Source organism: Schistocerca gregaria, chromosome 6 (assembly GCF_023897955.1).
Source record: "Schistocerca gregaria isolate iqSchGreg1 chromosome 6, iqSchGreg1.2, whole genome shotgun sequence".
NCBI lineage: Eukaryota > Metazoa > Arthropoda > Insecta > Orthoptera > Acrididae > Schistocerca > Schistocerca gregaria.
The window spans coordinates 222,309,956-222,328,471 of NC_064925.1; the positions used below are offsets into that span (position 1 = coordinate 222,309,956).

The 18,516-nt window shown below is 37.3% G+C and overlaps 1 protein-coding gene across 1 annotated transcript in view; it reads left to right on the forward strand.

Moving 5' to 3' along the window:
• LOC126277912 (succinate dehydrogenase [ubiquinone] iron-sulfur subunit, mitochondrial) overlaps positions 1-17,368 on the forward strand; it is a 30,820-nt gene extending 13,452 nt beyond the window's left edge. The window contains exons 4-7 of the mRNA XM_049977479.1: positions 3,175-3,370; positions 7,541-7,642; positions 15,846-15,968; positions 16,382-17,368. Of these exons, the coding sequence (XP_049833436.1) occupies positions 3,175-3,370; positions 7,541-7,642; positions 15,846-15,968; positions 16,382-16,483 (523 nt within the window). The 3' untranslated portion in view covers positions 16,484-17,368. The remainder of the gene's footprint in view (positions 1-3,174; positions 3,371-7,540; positions 7,643-15,845; positions 15,969-16,381) is intronic.
• Positions 17,369-18,516: the final 1,148 nt, after the last annotated feature.

The window sequence follows — 18,516 nt, forward strand, 5'->3', positions numbered from 1 at the left end:
AATTTTGTTGATATTTTGCTGGAAATTATTCATTTGTTGTCGAAGATGCTGTGCAAGGATTTCATTGGGAGAATAGTCAGGCCACATTACATCTATTTGTTATCTATTTTGGTGGCAAAGAATCAGAGTATTAGCGTTTGTATGATCAGTGACTGTCTCCATCATGATACCATAGCTGTCCATGCCTTTCAAATAAAGTTAATAGCATATTTCACAGGAACAAGATGATGTCCTCATGCACGCACATGGTTCTGTTCGTTCCCTCCACAGGCCAGCTGCTAAATACACCTGCTGGCTTCATGAGCAACATATTTTCATGACTTTTGAAGCACAGTCACCATCATCATCTGGAAGACAACACAGTTTTCCTCAGTCTGCCCTTGATAAAATTGTAGAACTATTTAACCAAAAATGGAACTCTTTAGTGTTTTTTGTTTTGCAAATTTGCCGTGTTGTGTATTATGCTTGTTTTATAGCAATGTTAATGTTTGAAACTAATTTGTATACTAAAAAATAATTGTGGGACTTAATGATCAAAATGTTTTACTTTTCAGTCTTCTTGAAGTGCTAAAATAATAGCAGTTGAAATGGATTCTTACCCATCAGTATGCTAGGTCCTTAAATTAAACAATATGCCGTTGGAAGCTTAAAGCATGTTCTTTCAAACTGTGGCAATAAAAAGAGGATTGAAAAGACACAGTTGAGATATTGTCCCCCAAAAATACCCCGAAGTTTGCACGTAGAAAATTTTGGCCTACTTTGTAGAGGCATATCGTTTCTTCTAGGCATCCAATGTTAGTTAAATTTGATTCATACATAGACAGCATAGGTAGGAATAACCCTCTGAAGTTTTGGTGTGATTGGTTCGTATGAAAAGTAGCAGCGGCCAGTCAAACCTTGGCTCTCAGAATAGCACAACGAATTTTTTAGCCAACTTAGAAGCTTTGAGCTATATTTAGGTTTGGCTAAATCCCAAATTTTTGCCATGATGTGGTTAAACATAAAAAGTTGTCTATGTGTATTAAAACAAGTGACCAAATGTGTGCTACAACTTTTTAAAGAGCCTAGTAAACTTTGCACATTTGCACCTTTGTATGTGGTGCGAAGATGAGCAGTCTTTTTTTTAAAAGCCCCTAAAAATTCAACAATTGAAGATACTGAACAGAAATTTGGTATATAAGCTTCAAAGACCTTATAGGACCATCACACCAAATTTCATTAGATGTGGAGATGGTTGATTGAGGACCCGTGGTCCCCTTGACATGGAATGACCCAGCATATACCAGTAAATGTGAGTGAAAACATTAAAACCACATATATGCACATAGTTCAAACTGGAGTAATCATATCGGAGGTTGAGTGTTCTGTGTGGTCACTGTTTACAGTACAACACAAATCTAATGTGCCTTCTTTAGATGTGTAATGCATTATCAGCATGTATTAACTGTATTTTACAATTAATATTTTTTATTTTATACTTTTTATATTATATGGATGTAAAACAGTGACTACTGATTTACAGATATACATGTTACTTTTGTAAAGTACCCTGTGGCATCAGTTATTCACTTTAAAATTGAACATAGTTTAAAAAATAGAAACAATCTTGTTCAAAATACGAAATTTTTATTGAAATCTTTTTACATACTAAGCACCGTTGAAAGAATTGGAACATATAAGAGTGATGTTACAAGTTGTTATTCCAGCTGTGGCATGTCAAAAGAACCAGGAATCTTCCTGCTTTAACATGACCTATCTCACAAGTTTCACATGAAAATACATTATAATAAACTAAAACTAATAAACTTTCAGTTACATCATGCAATAATAAGGGATATACATTATATTTGTCTTTAGTAACTATGTACTCATATGTGATCTAGGAGTGTGATCATAACTATATCATTATTGTTAGATCAGTGTGTCTGTTGGGTCCAGCCCATATTAGCTGAATCCCAATGGTTTTTAAACAGTTTGCAAAATTGGAAGTGTCTCGTGACCTCCTGCTCATTAAGCAGTGCCCTACAAGACGATGCCTGATGACAAAAGATTGCAGACTCCCCCAACATTTCCATACACCTTCTCTTCTTGCATGGATGGAGCATCGTCATATGTGTGGACAAAAGTGTTGCACTGTGTCCACTTACAAGGTGAACAGTTAACACAGGTGTGCTGATCAGACAATAATGACCTAGTTCGCATATCAGTGCAAAGTTTCTGGAGACAGTTATAATGGATTAACCACATGAAAGTTTGTTAGTTTTAACAGTGAACTGTGTATATTATAAAGTATCTGTATGTGAAACTACTGAGAGACATCGTGTTAAAGTAGAAAGATTTCTTGTCCATATGTTTTGTTTGTTCCAGTTCCTTCAGCTGTGCTTAGTACATAACACAGTTCTAGTAAAAATGTCATTAACTTAGCTATTTTGAAGAAGATATTGTGAGCTATGTTCAGTTGTAAATTGTGCAGCAATAATAGATGCCACTGGTTAGTTCGCACAACTACCACTATGAGCAACTGTAAAACGTTAGTCACTGTTCTTAGTCACAATCACGTTTCATGTCTATAAGTCTTAAAAAGCATAAAATAATAAAACATACTAATTATAAAATAAAGTTAATACATGTTGTGAACACATTATGTATGTAAAGAGCTCACTGTAGAGTGGTATGACGTACACTGAAGCCAGTTATGTTGCAACTGTAACCAGTGCCCTCACTGTGAACTCAGTCTTCAATATGATTACTTCAGTTGTGACTAAATGCATACGTGCAGTTTGAATGTTTCCACTTACATCTACTGGTATGTATTTGATGATGGATCATATTTAATGCTTATACAATTATACATTTAATAAGGCATGTGTGTCACCTTATTGTAAATGGTTCTATATGTCTTTTAGCGCTGAAGATGACCACTGAGTTACCGAAATCTGGATATATAATGATTATTTGAGACTAATTGCTGTACCCTTTACCACATCAAATACATACAGTCTCTGGGCACAACTCCTTACCAAATGATTCAAACATGATTTCATTTTAATGTCTCTTGAAATCGTGGAAACTTCATGCTATTAGATATATTTAGATTCTGTAACATTAGTCTACTAATGATCAAATAGTTGCTGAAAAACAGAAATTTCACAGCATGTAAATGTCCTTTTGCAGCAAAATTGACACCAATCTAAACAAGCCAGTTAAAATATATCCTCTACCGCATATGTACGTAATAAAGGATCTAGTTCCCGATATGAATAACTTTTACAAGCAGTATCGTGAAATTCAGCCTTGGCTGCAGCGGAAAAATGAACCTCTTGCTGGGAGCCATTCTTACCTGCAGTCTGTGGAAGATAGACAGAAGCTGGTGAGTGTTATACAGTGTGGTTAAAATATACTGTTATATATATTTTGTATAATATTTATGTGCACGTATGCTCTGGAGTTCATTTAAGGGAGACCTTGTTAGCTGTTAGCTTTCTTAGTTCTCTTAAAATAATTTCAGTCACCTTTTAAAGTTTTCCATTGATCTGCTGAATGTTGTGATTTGTAACATTAACACTTTTCCACACACCAGTAATTATGAAAGTTAAGTAGTTCCTGTATTTATACTTGCCCGGCAGAATTTTATTTCTATTTTTAAAGTGTGTCAGTGAAAGGGTCCAATTCCACCTATCTGCTTTGACCTGTGACGTAACTGTGTCATTTTGTGTGACATCATTGAGGCATGACATGTTAACATCAATGATCAAACTTGTTGGACAAAATTGCCCTTATCTAGCCACGAATTTGCCAGACAAGTATTTGTCAGTTTAACCTCACTTGCCTGAGGTTTGAGTCCTCCCTTGGGCATGGGTGTGTGTGTTGTCCTTAGTGTAAGTTAGATTAAGTGTTGTGTAAGTCTAGGGACCAATGACCTCAGCAGTTTGCTCCCATAGAACTTACCATTAATTTCCAAATTTGAAGCAGATGCTGTCTGTCTCCGTAAAATGCGGACAGACCAGTTCTGCCATTGACTTTATCACTGTGGAAGAAGAAGAAGAAGAAGAAGATTCCGGTCCAGGGAATGGCTTAAAATGAGGTGTTTGTCCATGAATATCTGCTAAAGGGAATATTACCCTTAGAACCTGATGATTACATCAACTTTCTTCAAATGGACAAATAAATTTTTTAAAACTTGTGGAGAGTCTACTAAAGAAGTGAACTTGTCTGTTGAGTTCACACTTATCTCATCATGTATGTGTCAGACATCCTGTACATGTACCAAAAACGCTTGTAAATTTAAGCATGCTTTTGAAGCAGAAGCTTTGATACTAGTGAGAATGGCTACAAATGCGGGTAAAGCATTCGTAGTAGCATGGAGAGATGCATCAAACCACTGTTTGGACTGAAGACCACAAAAGCAACAACACTGACTCTGGCACTGTGTTTAAAGAAGAAGAAAACAAGACACTGGTCCAGGGAATGGTTTAAAATGAGAGAGAAATATACAACTGGAAACTTATTAAGGATATGTTACATTCAAACCTGATAACTACATCAACTTTCTGTGGGTGGACAGTGTACGTTCAATAACTTTATTATCCCCCCCCCCCCTCGAATATTGAAAAAGAAGACACAAGTATGTGAAAATTCATTCTTTTCTCCTTATTCCACTAAGACTTGATTAAAATATCACTACATAGGAATATATAGCCCACATCTGTGGAAGAATGGAAGAACCAGAGAACTTCGATTTCATCTATTTTGTTTCAGTTCTGCTTTTTGTGACTATATACTTAAAATATTGATTTTGTTTGTAACATTTTCATGTGTAATATATGGCTGGGAAATATGCTATATCTCTACCTTTTTGGTAATTGTCAGTGTTATTTCGTCTTTATACTTGACCGCAGTTTCCATGGTTGTGAAGACTCATGATATAATGAGATAAATTGTAATTAAACAATTTTTCACTAAACATTGTTAATGAAAAGGAAAATTGTTACTCACCATGTAGCAAGAGATGATAAGTCATAGATATGCACAACAAAAGGACTGTCACAAATAGTTTTCAGTCATTAAGGCCTTCGTCAACAATAAATGTGTGTGTGTGAAACCACACGGTGAGCAGCAGCACCTGTGCGTGGTGGGAGTGGCAACTGGATAAGGCAAGGAGGAGGCTGGGGTGGAGAGGGGGAGCAGGAGTAGCAATAAAGGAGAGAAGTAAAGACTGATTGTGATGGTGGAATGACAGCTGTGTAGCGTAGTGCTGGCGTGGGAACAGGGAAGGGGCTGGATGGGTGAGGACAGTGACTAATGAAGCTTGAGGCCAGGAGGGTTTGGGAATGTAGTATATAATACAGGGAGAGTTCCCACCTGCGCAATTCAGAAAAGCTGGTGTTGGTGGGAGTGCTCTGTATGACACAGGTTGTGAAGCAGTCATTGAAATGATGTCCTGTTTGGCAGTGTGTTCAGCAGCAGGGTGGTTCTACTTGTTTCTTGGCCACAGTTTGTCAGTGGCCATTCATGTGGGCAGACAGCTTGTTGGTCGTCTTGTCCATATGAAATGCAGCACAATGGTTGCAGCTTAGCTTGTAGATCACATGGCTGATTTCACAGTTAGCCCTGCCTTTAATGGGATAGGTGGTGATTGTGACCGTACTGGTGTAAGTGATGGCGGGAGGATGTGTGGGGGACAGGTCTTGCATCTAGGTCAATTACAGGGGTATGAGCAATGAGGTAAGGGGTTGGGAGCAGGCATTGTGTAAGGATGGATGAGTATATTGTGTAGATTCAGTGGTCGGCGGAATACCACTGTGGGAGGGCTGGGAAGGATAGTCGGCAGGATGTTTCTCATTTCATGGCATGACGAAAGGTAGTCGAAATGCTGGCAGAGAATGTAATTCAGTTACTCCAGTACTGGGTGGTACTGAGTTATGAGGGGAATGCTCCTCTGTGACCGGACTGTGGGACTTGGGAGGTGGTGGGAGAGTGCATCACAAATGTCGTCACAATTTCTGGTAAACACGTAAAAGACGATCTGTGCTTAGCAAATGTATCAAACAGCATTGTACACATCAAATATTTGTCAAGAATAGTTAAGTTTCACAAAATGTGGATCGTTCACGGGGGTCTTCACAAATTGTTTGCAAAGAGTGTGTTGGACTACCTGGTGGCACGCTCTAGTGTGTGATGTTTGTTTCTAAATTGTTAGTGTGATATTTGCCCAAGTGCTGCATGTTACGTGAGGTCGTGGGAGTTTGTTTTTTGTTGTCTTGGCACTATATTGTGTCAGTGTCATTAGTTATTGGCTACAAATTTATTTTAGGTTTTGAAACTGTTAGTTTGTTGTGTTGTTAATGGTTTGAAAGGTTGCACAAATGTTTTTTTGTTGAACTGCTTTGTGGACATCAGTTTCGTAACACTCTTGCACTGAATGGATGGACACCTGCTTTGGCCACAGGTTAGTTTATTTGATTGTAAAAGTAAAGCTATTATCAACCTGAAAATTGGGTTGAACATCGTAGTGCTTAACTAGGCATGATCCTATTGGTTGTGGTTTGCCATTAAGTTCCTACAACTTTTGCACTGACTTATTTGGCCAGTTATAGGGAGATCTACAGTGAAACAAGGATTCTGAACCACAGTGTAACTTGGTCTTTTTCAAATTAAGAAAAAATTACCAGAGGTTAAAGAAGTGAAAAGTGAGGTAAAAATCCTAGGATGGACTGAGAATCAAAACCAGTACTTTTAAATTCATAATTTTAGGTTTTCTGTGGTGCCATTAAATCAGCTTCAGGCACACTCTTGCTTCAGCATTGTGTATGAATGTCAGTTAAGTTTTGAATTGATCACAACATGTGTTAATACAAAATTTTTATCTCTGGCTTGTCTGTACTTGGGTCGGAAACATTACCCCATATTCAAAGCATGTCATCCTGCTTTTTGATTGGTTCAGCAGTTTATAATTTCAGTAGGAAGCCGTTAAATAGTCACTCCATATTTAACTCACTTTTCTTTGTAAATATTGCAGACTCAAAGATAAATTCAGACACAGTTAGAAAATAGAGAAACCTTGGACACTTTCATGTGAGTGACTTTTGTGGGAGTAATTTTCTTCTTTTCCAACACATGATTTGTTAACCTAACACCATTTGGATAAATCATTTTATCATGTAACATTGAAATAAATGAAATGTCATGTGGCTAGGGCCTCCCGTCGGGTAGACCGTTCGCCTGGTGCAGGTCTTTTGATTTGATGCCACTTTGGCAACTTGCGCGTTGGTGGGGATGATGATTAGAACAACACAACACCCAGCTCCTGAGCGGAGAAAATCTTCAACCCAGCTGGGAATCGAACCCGGGCCCTTAGGATTGACAGTCTGTCATGCTGACCATTCAGCTACCGGGGGCGGGCATGTAACATTAATGTAGTGATAAAGTTAAAGCAGCCATTTTCATTCAGAGACAGTGTGTTGACATTACCTTGAACTTTGGATTTAATTGAATGTTGTTAACTTGTTGATGCTTATTGGAATGCTTTCTCTTGTTACAGGATGGTCTCTATGAATGCATTCTTTGTGCTTGCTGCAGCACATCATGCCCCTCATACTGGTGGAATGGTGATAAATACCTTGGTCCAGCTGTCTTAATGCAGGTATTGGAAACAGTAAATTTATTTAGCAGCAAAGTTTTTTCTGATAGATGAACCAGGGAATTTGAAATCACTCTTCTTAAATTCAGCAAACGCTTCCATTTCTTTCCTAATGTAAGTTTACACTTGCAGTAATACTGTTTGTATTGATTTGACTATATTTGCCATCAAACATAAGAGTGAGTCACTACAGGTATTCAGATTATTTCTATTCATAAATTTAATCTGTTCAGGCAAGATTCAACAATTGGTGATTATATAACTGTTTGAAGGATCTCCAACATTGTACATTTTCCTTTATCAGAGGGTGTAATGAGCTATCTAGAGGCAATAATAATAATAATAATAATAATAATAATAATAATAATAATAATAATAATAATTTTATTGTCGTTCTGCTGATTACAGCAATAGACAGTCAAGAGCATATATTTCTACATAAACTCCTATATTGATGTAAATTGGTTTACATAAAATAGGTACAGATTAGAATACAGTACATTCATCTTCATAGAATTCATCAATGGTATAAAATGGATTGTTCACTAGTAGCTTGTATAATTTAGTTTTAAAGATATTTACAGGAAGTTCTTTAAAGTCATCACTTAGTCTATTAAACATTCTTAGTCCAAGAACTAGGCAAGAGTTATGCGAGTTTGATAATCTATGATATGGTACGTCGACAGATGTTCTGTTTCTAGTATTATGGCTATGAAATCACTTCTCAACACAAAATTAGACACATTGTTTCTAATGTACATTAAAACATTGTAGATGAATAAGTAAGACATTGCAATTTAATAAACAGAGGTTTACAATTTTCTGTTTTGTCAGAATCCGTTATTATTCTTATTACTTTCTTCTGTAAAAGTAAAATGTCATTTACATGACAGCTACTACCCCACAGTAAAATTCCATAAGAGATGATGCTTTGGAAGAAGGCAAAATATGCTGATCTCACATAGTCATTGGGAACATGTCTTTTTAAATTATATATTTTTAATGTGTGGTGCCCACGTCAATTTATTGTCAATAGTAACACGTAAAAATTCAACAGTTTCTAATTCCTGGTAGTTAGGAATCTCTTTGAGGCTAAAGTAAAGTGTCTGGGTTTTGTTTTCATTTAGCAAGAAGCCATTAGCTTTGAACCATAATGAGGACTGAGCAAGGGTATTTTTGGTCAGTGTTTTCAGTGTACCTAGATCAGAGCTTTTATGTAGAAAAGTTGTGTCATCAGCATACAATATTTTATGAGAATTTATGAATAAGGGCAGGTCATTAATCATTAGTATAAACAGTAAAGGTCCAAGCACCGACCCTTGGGGCACTCCGTACCCAACATTAACCAAATTTGATTTCTCCCTACCAATGCACACAACTTGTTGACGGTTCTCTAGAAAAGACCTGAACATATTTATACTGTTGTCATCAAAACCATAGTAAACTAGCTTATTCAGCACAGTGTCATGCTCTACACAGTCAAAGGCTCTGCTCAGGTCACAAAATGTAGCATGGGCATAGTCCCTAGCCTCGAACACATCTAGGACTAATGTTACTAGGGAGTCCATTGCATCCATTGTGGATTTACCTTTCCTAAATCCAAACTGTTTATCACTAATGATATTTAGTTTACCCAAGTAGGCACTAACTTGCTCATACGTAATTGTTTCTAAGATTTTTGAAAATACTGGCGTTATGGATATAGGTCTGTAACTAGCGGCACAGTTCTTTTCCCCTTTTTTTGTATATGGGCACAACTCTAGAAATTATTAGTATGTCGGGGAACTTACTTTCAACTAGGCATTTGTTAACACAAAAGGTTAAAGGATAAATCACACAATCAATAACATCTTTCAACAAATTACATGACATATAGTAATCAACACTAACTGAAGGTATGAAATTTTTCACTATTTTTAGGATAGTATTTGGGCTCACTTCTGTGAAAGTGGTGGTGCTTGGGGGAAGCTTTTCAAAGCAGCTGTCCGTAATACTAAGTGCATTTCCAGGTGGTTTGATTATTGAACTACAAATTTCTTCAATGGACTGAATGCAGTTTTTATTAAAGTCTTCTGGGGTAATGGCAATTTCCTCTTTGTGTTTAGTGTGTGCAATGAAGTTTATTACGCCCCAGGCCTTCTTGCATTTATTGTTAGATTTTTCAATGTTTACTACTATGTTATGCAGTTTCTTTGCTTCATTTATTGCCTTCCTATACTTGCATTTATCTTTAGCATACAGGTCTTTTATACTGTTCTGATTTACTGGTTTTGTACAGACTAGAATACAGCATAACAGTATTTTTCAGTTGCCCTAACTGTGGTGTATATCATTCCTTCATTTTCCTTTTCTTGTAATTACTAATAATATTCACTGTACATTTTTTTTGGGGTGATGTTATTTTCAAATACATTTAAAAAGACAGAGAAAAGCTTTGTGAATACAATATCAGCTGAACAGTGTTGAAGCCTAATAAAACATGTGTCCCAACTGAAATAAGTGAGGGCCTGTCTAAACCTATCCATCCTCTCTGCTCACTGGTCTAGTAATCACAGTTTTAGATTCTGGTTTGGTGCAGTCTGGATTTACATTATTAAGACTGATATACTGTGTCGTGGTTCTCTTAATATTTGTAAATATATTGTCTAGACAGGATGAGCCTCTGGTAGGTTTGCAGTTAACATAGTACAGGTTAAATTGTCGAAGCACATTTTTGAGCTCTGTCCTGCAGGACAACAAAACTTGAATTGATATCCCCTCTAATGCCAACATTGTATTTTTTTCCATTTTGGTATACATATGTATATTAAGAGTTCCCCAAGTTTCTACAGAAAGATATGGGGGTCACCACTAGGTGGCCTGTAAACTACTACTACCATTAGCTTAAGGCTCTCAATTGCTAGACCTGACATTTCAAAATGCATTTCATCACAAAGGGTATTGAGATCTATCCTGCCACAGTTTGGAGCAAGAGGTGTTTTTGCATATATTGCCACCCCAATAGCAACTAAGTAGTGTGTAATCATCCAATACTTTGTACCCAAGCTCATCCTCTTTACACCAATGTTCACTTAAACATAGAATATCTATCACGTTTTCATTTGAAAATTCGTTGACAATTAAGTTTTTATTTGCCATGCCCTGAATATTGAGGTAGCATATTTTAAACTCTACTCTAGGCATTTCTTTTTTTGCATATTCTCTTAGTTGACATGAGCTACTGTTACTGCATGAAAGTTGACCAGGTTGTGTCCTTATGGTACTAGAACACCTAACCTGGTCTATGCATACAAGTTTTTTGTCATCTCAGTTGAAACATAATCCAAACACATTACTGGTTTTTTTCCTTCTCTAGCTTATCCAATACTATTCCGATAATTGTATCACTTAAAACACGTTTACCTAGATAACTGAAATGTTGACCATGCTTGGTATGCTGCTACAACTACTGGTGTTGATTAAGGAAACATTCGTAAAGTGCTTACATATAGCTTTGTACTCCTTGTTTGTCTGCTCCACTTCCTTATTCACATATGACCACTGGGGCAAATCATGTCGATGTGGCACATTAACAACAATCCCGTTGGTGTGTGTTAACATTCCGAGAGTTTTCTTCAGTGTCGAAGTAACAATCTTCCTTTCGTTTCTGCTGGAGTAATAGATAAATATCGTTTAAAAGTAGTTTTTAAGCTAAACATTCATCTTAATTGCGGAAGAGTTACAGCAGCACTGAGCACTGCAGTGAACTCTTATGATGCAGTAATGTCTTACGGTCATTAAAATGACTTTTCTCTTTGGTCTTTAGGTTTGTGTGCATTGGTGTGTGAAGTAAGATGCAGCATTCTGAACAAAAAATAGTTGAAATACCACTTCTTATGAATAAACTGGGGCTAAGATTTTATAGGACCAACCCACAGATGATGAGTCTCCCAGATCTTTCTGCACGACCGCTTTCCTGTTTTAGTTAACTGTTGCTGTACACCATATTTTTATTCCATAATTTGTAATTGGGAAAATGATTGATATGCAGCCAAACAGTGTCTTTATAATGTTTGCATAACATATTTATGGGATGTGTGCTCTTGAATAAGTTTCACCTCCTAAGAATTTACTTGAGATTCTATTTGTGGCTATCTACAAGAAATTTTACGTTCCGTTACTACTTTACGTTTTCACAGCTGTTGTGTATTTCCTCACCTCTATCATTTTGTATTTTTCTATTCTATTACTAACTTGTATTTTTCTTTCATTGGCCTACTGCACTATTTCATATACAACACTGTTGCAGTAGATCTCTTAAGTCTTCATAGGCTTCACTTTTATGGACAGATTATCATCAGTATGTAGCATTTTCAGTGTAGTTTTGATGAGTGGTTCCATACAGAATCTTGAGGCACACTATACTTAGTATTAGCACATTCTGCTCTGTGTGTACTGTTCTAAGAAGCTACGTAATACATTATCTAGTCATAGGCACTGGATGTAATTCAAATCCTCCGTAATTTGTCTGATATTACAGCACTGGCAATAAAAAGCTTTTCAAAGATAAAGTATACATCTATGACACATTCACTTTTTACATACTACTTACCATCTTATCAAGGAAGAGAGCAATTGCTGGATTCATTTTTAAATAAACCTTTTTCAATTGGAAAAAGTGTGTTGTTCAGAAAATGGAAAAAGTGACTTACAATAGAACTGTAAATTTTGTGTTCTGTTTGATAGCATTTTTAAACACTGAGTACTGGGTTTTGAAAAAAAAAATCTATTTAAAATATGTTTCTGATTTCTGTTGACAGATATCATATACACAGTTTTTGAGATTTTAATATTTGGCAGATTATGTCCTGAGACGTGGAACAATTTAATTAACAAATTATGATGGTTATGTCTGTGGTGTCGGTGAGAGCAAGCCACTGGGCTTAGACAGCTAAATCTTGAAGATATAAGTTTTTTTAAATCACCTGAGGAAAAATAGCCTTGAGAGCACTTGCAGTTTCACACCGGTCATTTTTAAAACTTGCAGTATGGGTAGTGGTGAAGCCACTATAAAATTTGTGGTACTTCTTCGAAGCTGTTAATAACATCCTGTATGTTAAAGCCAGTTCCTTGTTTTGTTTATCACCTTTGTGCATAGCTTACTGGAATAATTATGTCTTGGTAGCAGATATAGTGTAATTGGTAATTTGTAGGGGACAGGAAAAAATAATTTTATTTCGTTGCAAATATCAGCGTTGTATCAGGCCAATTTTTCCTCTATTTTTTGTTGTCAATTTCAGCACTATTTTATCAATTTGGATGCTATATTTTGCCAATTTTGGCGTTTTTTAATTATTTTTTTACAGCTTTGTTTTAATGTATGTTCCTTATTTTTTTCTTGTCTCCTTTATAATTTTATGTTGAAAATGAAAATATGTCCATCAGTTATATTACATTTATTTACATTATGGAAAAACTGATAAATTAATCTTTTAAATAAAAAAATAACAATATGAATTAGACTACTGCTTGCCAAGTAGGTGAAGCATTGAGTGGCAGACAAGCACATAAAAAGACTGTTGGTCTACCCATTTCATACTGTAGTTGTTATTCGTTTCTGGATATGTGATACAAGAAAAACAGGCTGTGAAACTGTACAGCTAAATGTTTTTCAAAAGACATTATTGTCATAACTTCAAAATTCTCTTCTGCAATACTCAGGTAACTGGAGTTAATCTTCTGTCCATCATATGTGATGTTTGTGTGACATCGCGTATCCTGGATCCCTACTCATCACTGTTGATGGCACTTCCCTACACACCAACATCCCTCATGCCCATGGTCTTGCCACTGTTGAGCATACCTTTCCCAATGTCCTCCAGGCTCCAAACCCTCTGTCTCATTCCACATTCACCTTACTAACTTCAACACACAACTACTTCTCCGTCGAAGGGAAGGTATACGTACAAATCTGCGGCACTACCATGAGCATTCATGTGCCCCACTGATGCCGACTTGTTTATTGGCCATCTAGAGGAAACCTTCCTAATCTGTCACAAACCCCAAACCCCTGATTTGGTTCAGGTTCATTGATGAAATCTTAATGTGGACTCAGGACCAAGACATCTTGTCCTCATTCCTTTGCAACCTCAAACCTTCTCTCCTATCTGCTTCTCCTCAACCCAGCACACCACCTTCCTGGATGTAGACCTCGTCCTTTCTGATGCTCCCTCCACACCTTCATACACATTAAACCATCCAACCACCAACGTTACCTGTATTTTGACAGCTGTTGTCCCATCTACACAAAAATAGTTTCCATACAGCCTGGCCATCTGGAGATGGCATATCTGCAGTGACAGGAACATTCTTTTCCAGTATGCCAAAGGCCTCCGCAAACACGCCACCCCTGAGATGTAGTCTGCAAGCAGATTTCCCATACCATTTTTCAACATACCCTCAGTCCTCCCATCACATCCCCGACCCCCAAGAACCAGCTGCAAGGGAGTGCCCCCCTTCCATCACCCAATATGATCCTGGACTGGAACCAACTGAACCACATCCTTTGTCAGGGCTTTGATTACCTATCATCACACCCTGAAATGCGGGACATCCTAATAAGATGCTTCTCAGCCCTTCTAAAGTGGTGTTCTGTTGTGCAACCACTCTCCACAATGTCATAGTCCATCATATTGTCACTCCCAATCCCTTGCCACAGGGATCGTATATGTTTGGAAGACCCAGTTGCAAGACCTACCCAATCCACCAACGCAGCACTCCCTATTCCAGTCCTGTCACAGGTTTACCATACCCGAACAGAGACCAGGCCACATGTGAAAGCAGCCATCATATACCAGCTTTTTGCAATCATTGCACAGCTTATTACATTGGTATTACTACTAGCAAGCTGTCCACCAAGATGAATAGACACTGCAAACATGTGGCCAAGAGCAGTGTAGACCATCCTTTGGCACAAAATGCATGATGTGCCAGGCAGTGCTCTTCTCTCCCCCCGTCTGTACCCTGCTATCCCTCCCCTTCCCCCACATACTTCAGATTCTGCTTTCGTTCAGCTTGACAGTTGTGTTCCAGTTGGGGCAGTGGTCGTGTGTGTAAGGCGTGCCTGCTTGCATAAATGTATGTGTCTTCTTTTCTGAAGAAAGTGTTGGCCAAAAGCTAAATGTGTAACAGTCATTTTGCTGTGCCTGTCTGCAACTCAGTGTGCCATCTTTGCAGTGACAAGCCATCTATCCTTTTCCTAATGCTGTTGATATTCTGACCTGGCTTTTCCATTATCTGAAAAAACATGCGCACACGTTCACATAAGCATAACTGACACATGTGTGGCCATTGTTTCAGGGCTTTGGAGCCTGACTGCATCTGATGGAGAAGCTATCTGCTGGGATGGGGGTGGGAGTGGGGGGAAGGTGATGCTAGTGCTGCTTTTGGGAGTGGGCAGGGACTTGGTGGGGACAGGATAGTGTTGTTAGGTGCAGCATCGGGAGGATGTACTGGGGGATTGGGATTGGGGGGAATGGTGAAAAGGAAAGGACTTGAGGGTACATTGATGTGATAGTACCGGAGCAGGAGTAAGGAAGGGGTTGGCTATTGAAGGTTTGGATGAGGGGGTTACAGTGTGTGTTCCCATCTGTGAAATTCATTAAAACTATGTAATTACTTTTTCATGTTACTGTATTACATTCTGTTTATGTTTCTTGTGATTAATGTCCTAAGACGACTTGCAGGCTGTTGATTATTCTGTAGATTGGGTTGATGCTTGGGAGAGATGGGAAGTATCGTGAGAAGCATGTTTCTCATTTCAGGGAACAGTGAAAAGTAACTGAAGAGTTGTAGAAAATGTAATGTAACATGGAAATGGAGAGATTTCAGACCCGTGTCCATATTACTTATTTTCCTGTGCTTTGTACAGTGACTTATCCTTAAAGTTTTGCCTTACCTTTGTAACAACCTGTATAATGTGAAGTTTTCCAAGCTTGCCCTACCCTCTTTGTTAATTGCATTTTGAGTTGACATTTTATTGTGTGAGTCCTCCATTCTTTAAGCACGAGCTTTCAAATTATAAAATATTGCCTTGTTTTATTTTTTTCTTGTAATTCACTGTTTGTTTAGTGGGTATATCTAGGGGATTATGTTGATTCCAGCAATTGTGTTGTTTGAAGAATGTGTATGATTAATTAGTTTTAAATGTGAAATATGTTCCTTGCAGGCATATCGGTGGATAATTGATTCTCGTGATGAAGCTACAGAACAACGTCTGAGTAGGTTGCGAGATCCCTACTCTGTTTATCGTTGTCATACAATTATGAACTGCACGAAGACATGTCCTAAGGTATGTGTGTGTTAGTGAACTCATTTCATAGACATGGATATTTTGGCTACTTTATTCAAAAGCTTTCACAGTGTGCAGTTACTCCTAAAAGATACAGCCTTGCCTCTCATGACATGGGACCCATTTCTTCTTCTATTGTGCCCACTCCCCCCCCCCCCCCCCTCCCCCAAATACTCACCCTCAGCCCCACCTCAACAAATTAATACTGGTGCCTGTCACTCCAATGGGACCCATCCCCTATCACACACTGAACCCTCCATCACCTCTAATCCTGTGTTATCTGCTCACATGGATCCAACCATTCTCTGTCGACTTTTGTCTCCCTTTTTTTCTTAGATTTATTGAAATGTGTCATAAATAATTGCAGTTTTTCATGGTAGAATTTCCATAATCATATTTGATTTTTGTTGCAGGGTCTGAACCCAGGTAAGGCAATTGCGGAGATTAAAAAATTGCTGTCTGGGTTCAGCAAGAAAGAGGAACCTGGTTTGGAAACAGCTGCACTACAGAAGTAATGCTAGGGCTTTAAAAATATATTGAGTTATTTATTTCCTGCCACAACTGAACTTAATTCAGTTGGCTTATCGTTCTCTGAAGGCACTGTCTCATTTGGATTGGCAGCAATTTACTGTCAGTTGTAAATATTATAAGAATTGTTGCACAATGATCAGCCGCAATTGTGTGTTTTTGATTTGCAGTATTATAAATATTTATTACGTGGTAACTTATTGTGATTGTGCAGACCACTTTGGAGTATATAAACACAGTTCTCATTTACTTCATTCATTCAGGTTACATTTATTATCGCTGATGGTTGCAAAGAATGTCAGTCCACCTACCTTTTTTATAGGGAATTGTGTTTTCTTTAAGCAGCTTTAATATTAATCACAGGTTGTGTCTATTTTGTTTACAAAGTATTTTCATTTTATTCTCAATCTGTCTCGCGTGTGTGTGTTCTAGTTTTCATAGAACATTTGTGCAATAGAGCAGTTATTCGTAAAGTTGCTTTGTTAAGTGGTTGGTGCTTCATAAAATATTAACAAAATGCTGATAATTTTGACACATACATATGATCCTCAAATTCATAGGAGTAACAAGCTTTTGTGCAAGTGAAGCAATATGTATGTAATTTATAAAGTGTTTCTGTACAGTTTTGGAACAAATTCTATTAAAATCAGCCAAGATATCGATTATATACCTTATTTAAGCAAATTTGGAATGTTGTACTATTTATACAAAAATTCTGCACTAGTGTGTCTTTGTGAAGTTACTGATCAATGTGGTAATCATGAGAGTCACAGCAAATGCCAGCACAGCAAATATTTTTCACAAAGCTGATGTATTGACTTTTGCATCACTTACAGACATTATGTAATAAAGTAATGGATATGGGTACCATCTTCTTCTGTAGCATTACATCTCTCACCCCATGCAACAAAGACTCTAGTGACTTATCTGACCACTCCATTGCAAGAATAATTTAGCTTCCCATTTTGATTTTGGAATGGAAAAATGCTTTACAATACAGTGCAGCAACTTTCCTCTGTGCACACACTGACAAAATGATTGTAATTGTGGAAGAAAAATTGACATCAGACCACAGTTATCTTAATAGAGCAAAACTGATGCTATCAGTGAGTTGAGTTGTCACTGTATAGAAATTATTACTTGGATAACCATTAAGTGAAACAGTATTCTTTGCTAAAAGTAATTAAAGAAAACAAACAAAAAGTTAGTCGCCCACAGGAGATGACATGCTAATACCATGTAACACCACTTCTAACTTTAGTAACAGCTTAGGTTCAGTGAAGATGAGTGCCCACAAGTTTCTTTCATTTGAAATGAGGCAAAAAAATCATGTTTTATGCTATGCAGTTTCACTGATTTTCTGTCAGTTTCTGTGTTGTTTGTGCCTCTGACGTTTTGTGATGCATCGGACTCCAATTGTTGATTGCATACACTTTCTATTTACAGTACTTGGAAACTAGTTAAGATGGACCTTCTTATGACCACTGTTTTTATTCTGTGTTGCATGCATGTGTGTGATATCTATTATGGAAAAATACACATTGCCCAAAGCCTTGCTGAAAAAGAAAAGCTAAATGAAACCAAAGGAAGGAAGGATGTATACCGAAAGTGTTTGTCTTAACAGTCTAAAGTATGCTGGTGCTCAGATGACAATGACAGAAAAGGTAGAGGCTTTATAGAGAGACACTCAGTTGCAAAGCTTTTTAATTATTTTCAATAAAAATTAACTTTCAGCCGACACTGTCACTTTACATAATATTTGAGAACTGGTTACTGTACCAATAAGCCTATCATGGAATTGAATAATCTGGTAAAGGATAAAGTATTCTAACATGGGTAGATGTTAATTAGTTGGTTCTCATGGTAGATAGCAAATTCCCTCCTTTAAGATAAAAAGAAAATGAAAATTACGTTTCAACTCTGACCTTGTCTCGGCTAGTGAAACGGTGGTGCGGACATTTATGTCTACATTTACAGAACAACTGAAATGATAATTTCCCTAGTATAAATGGCCCCGAAG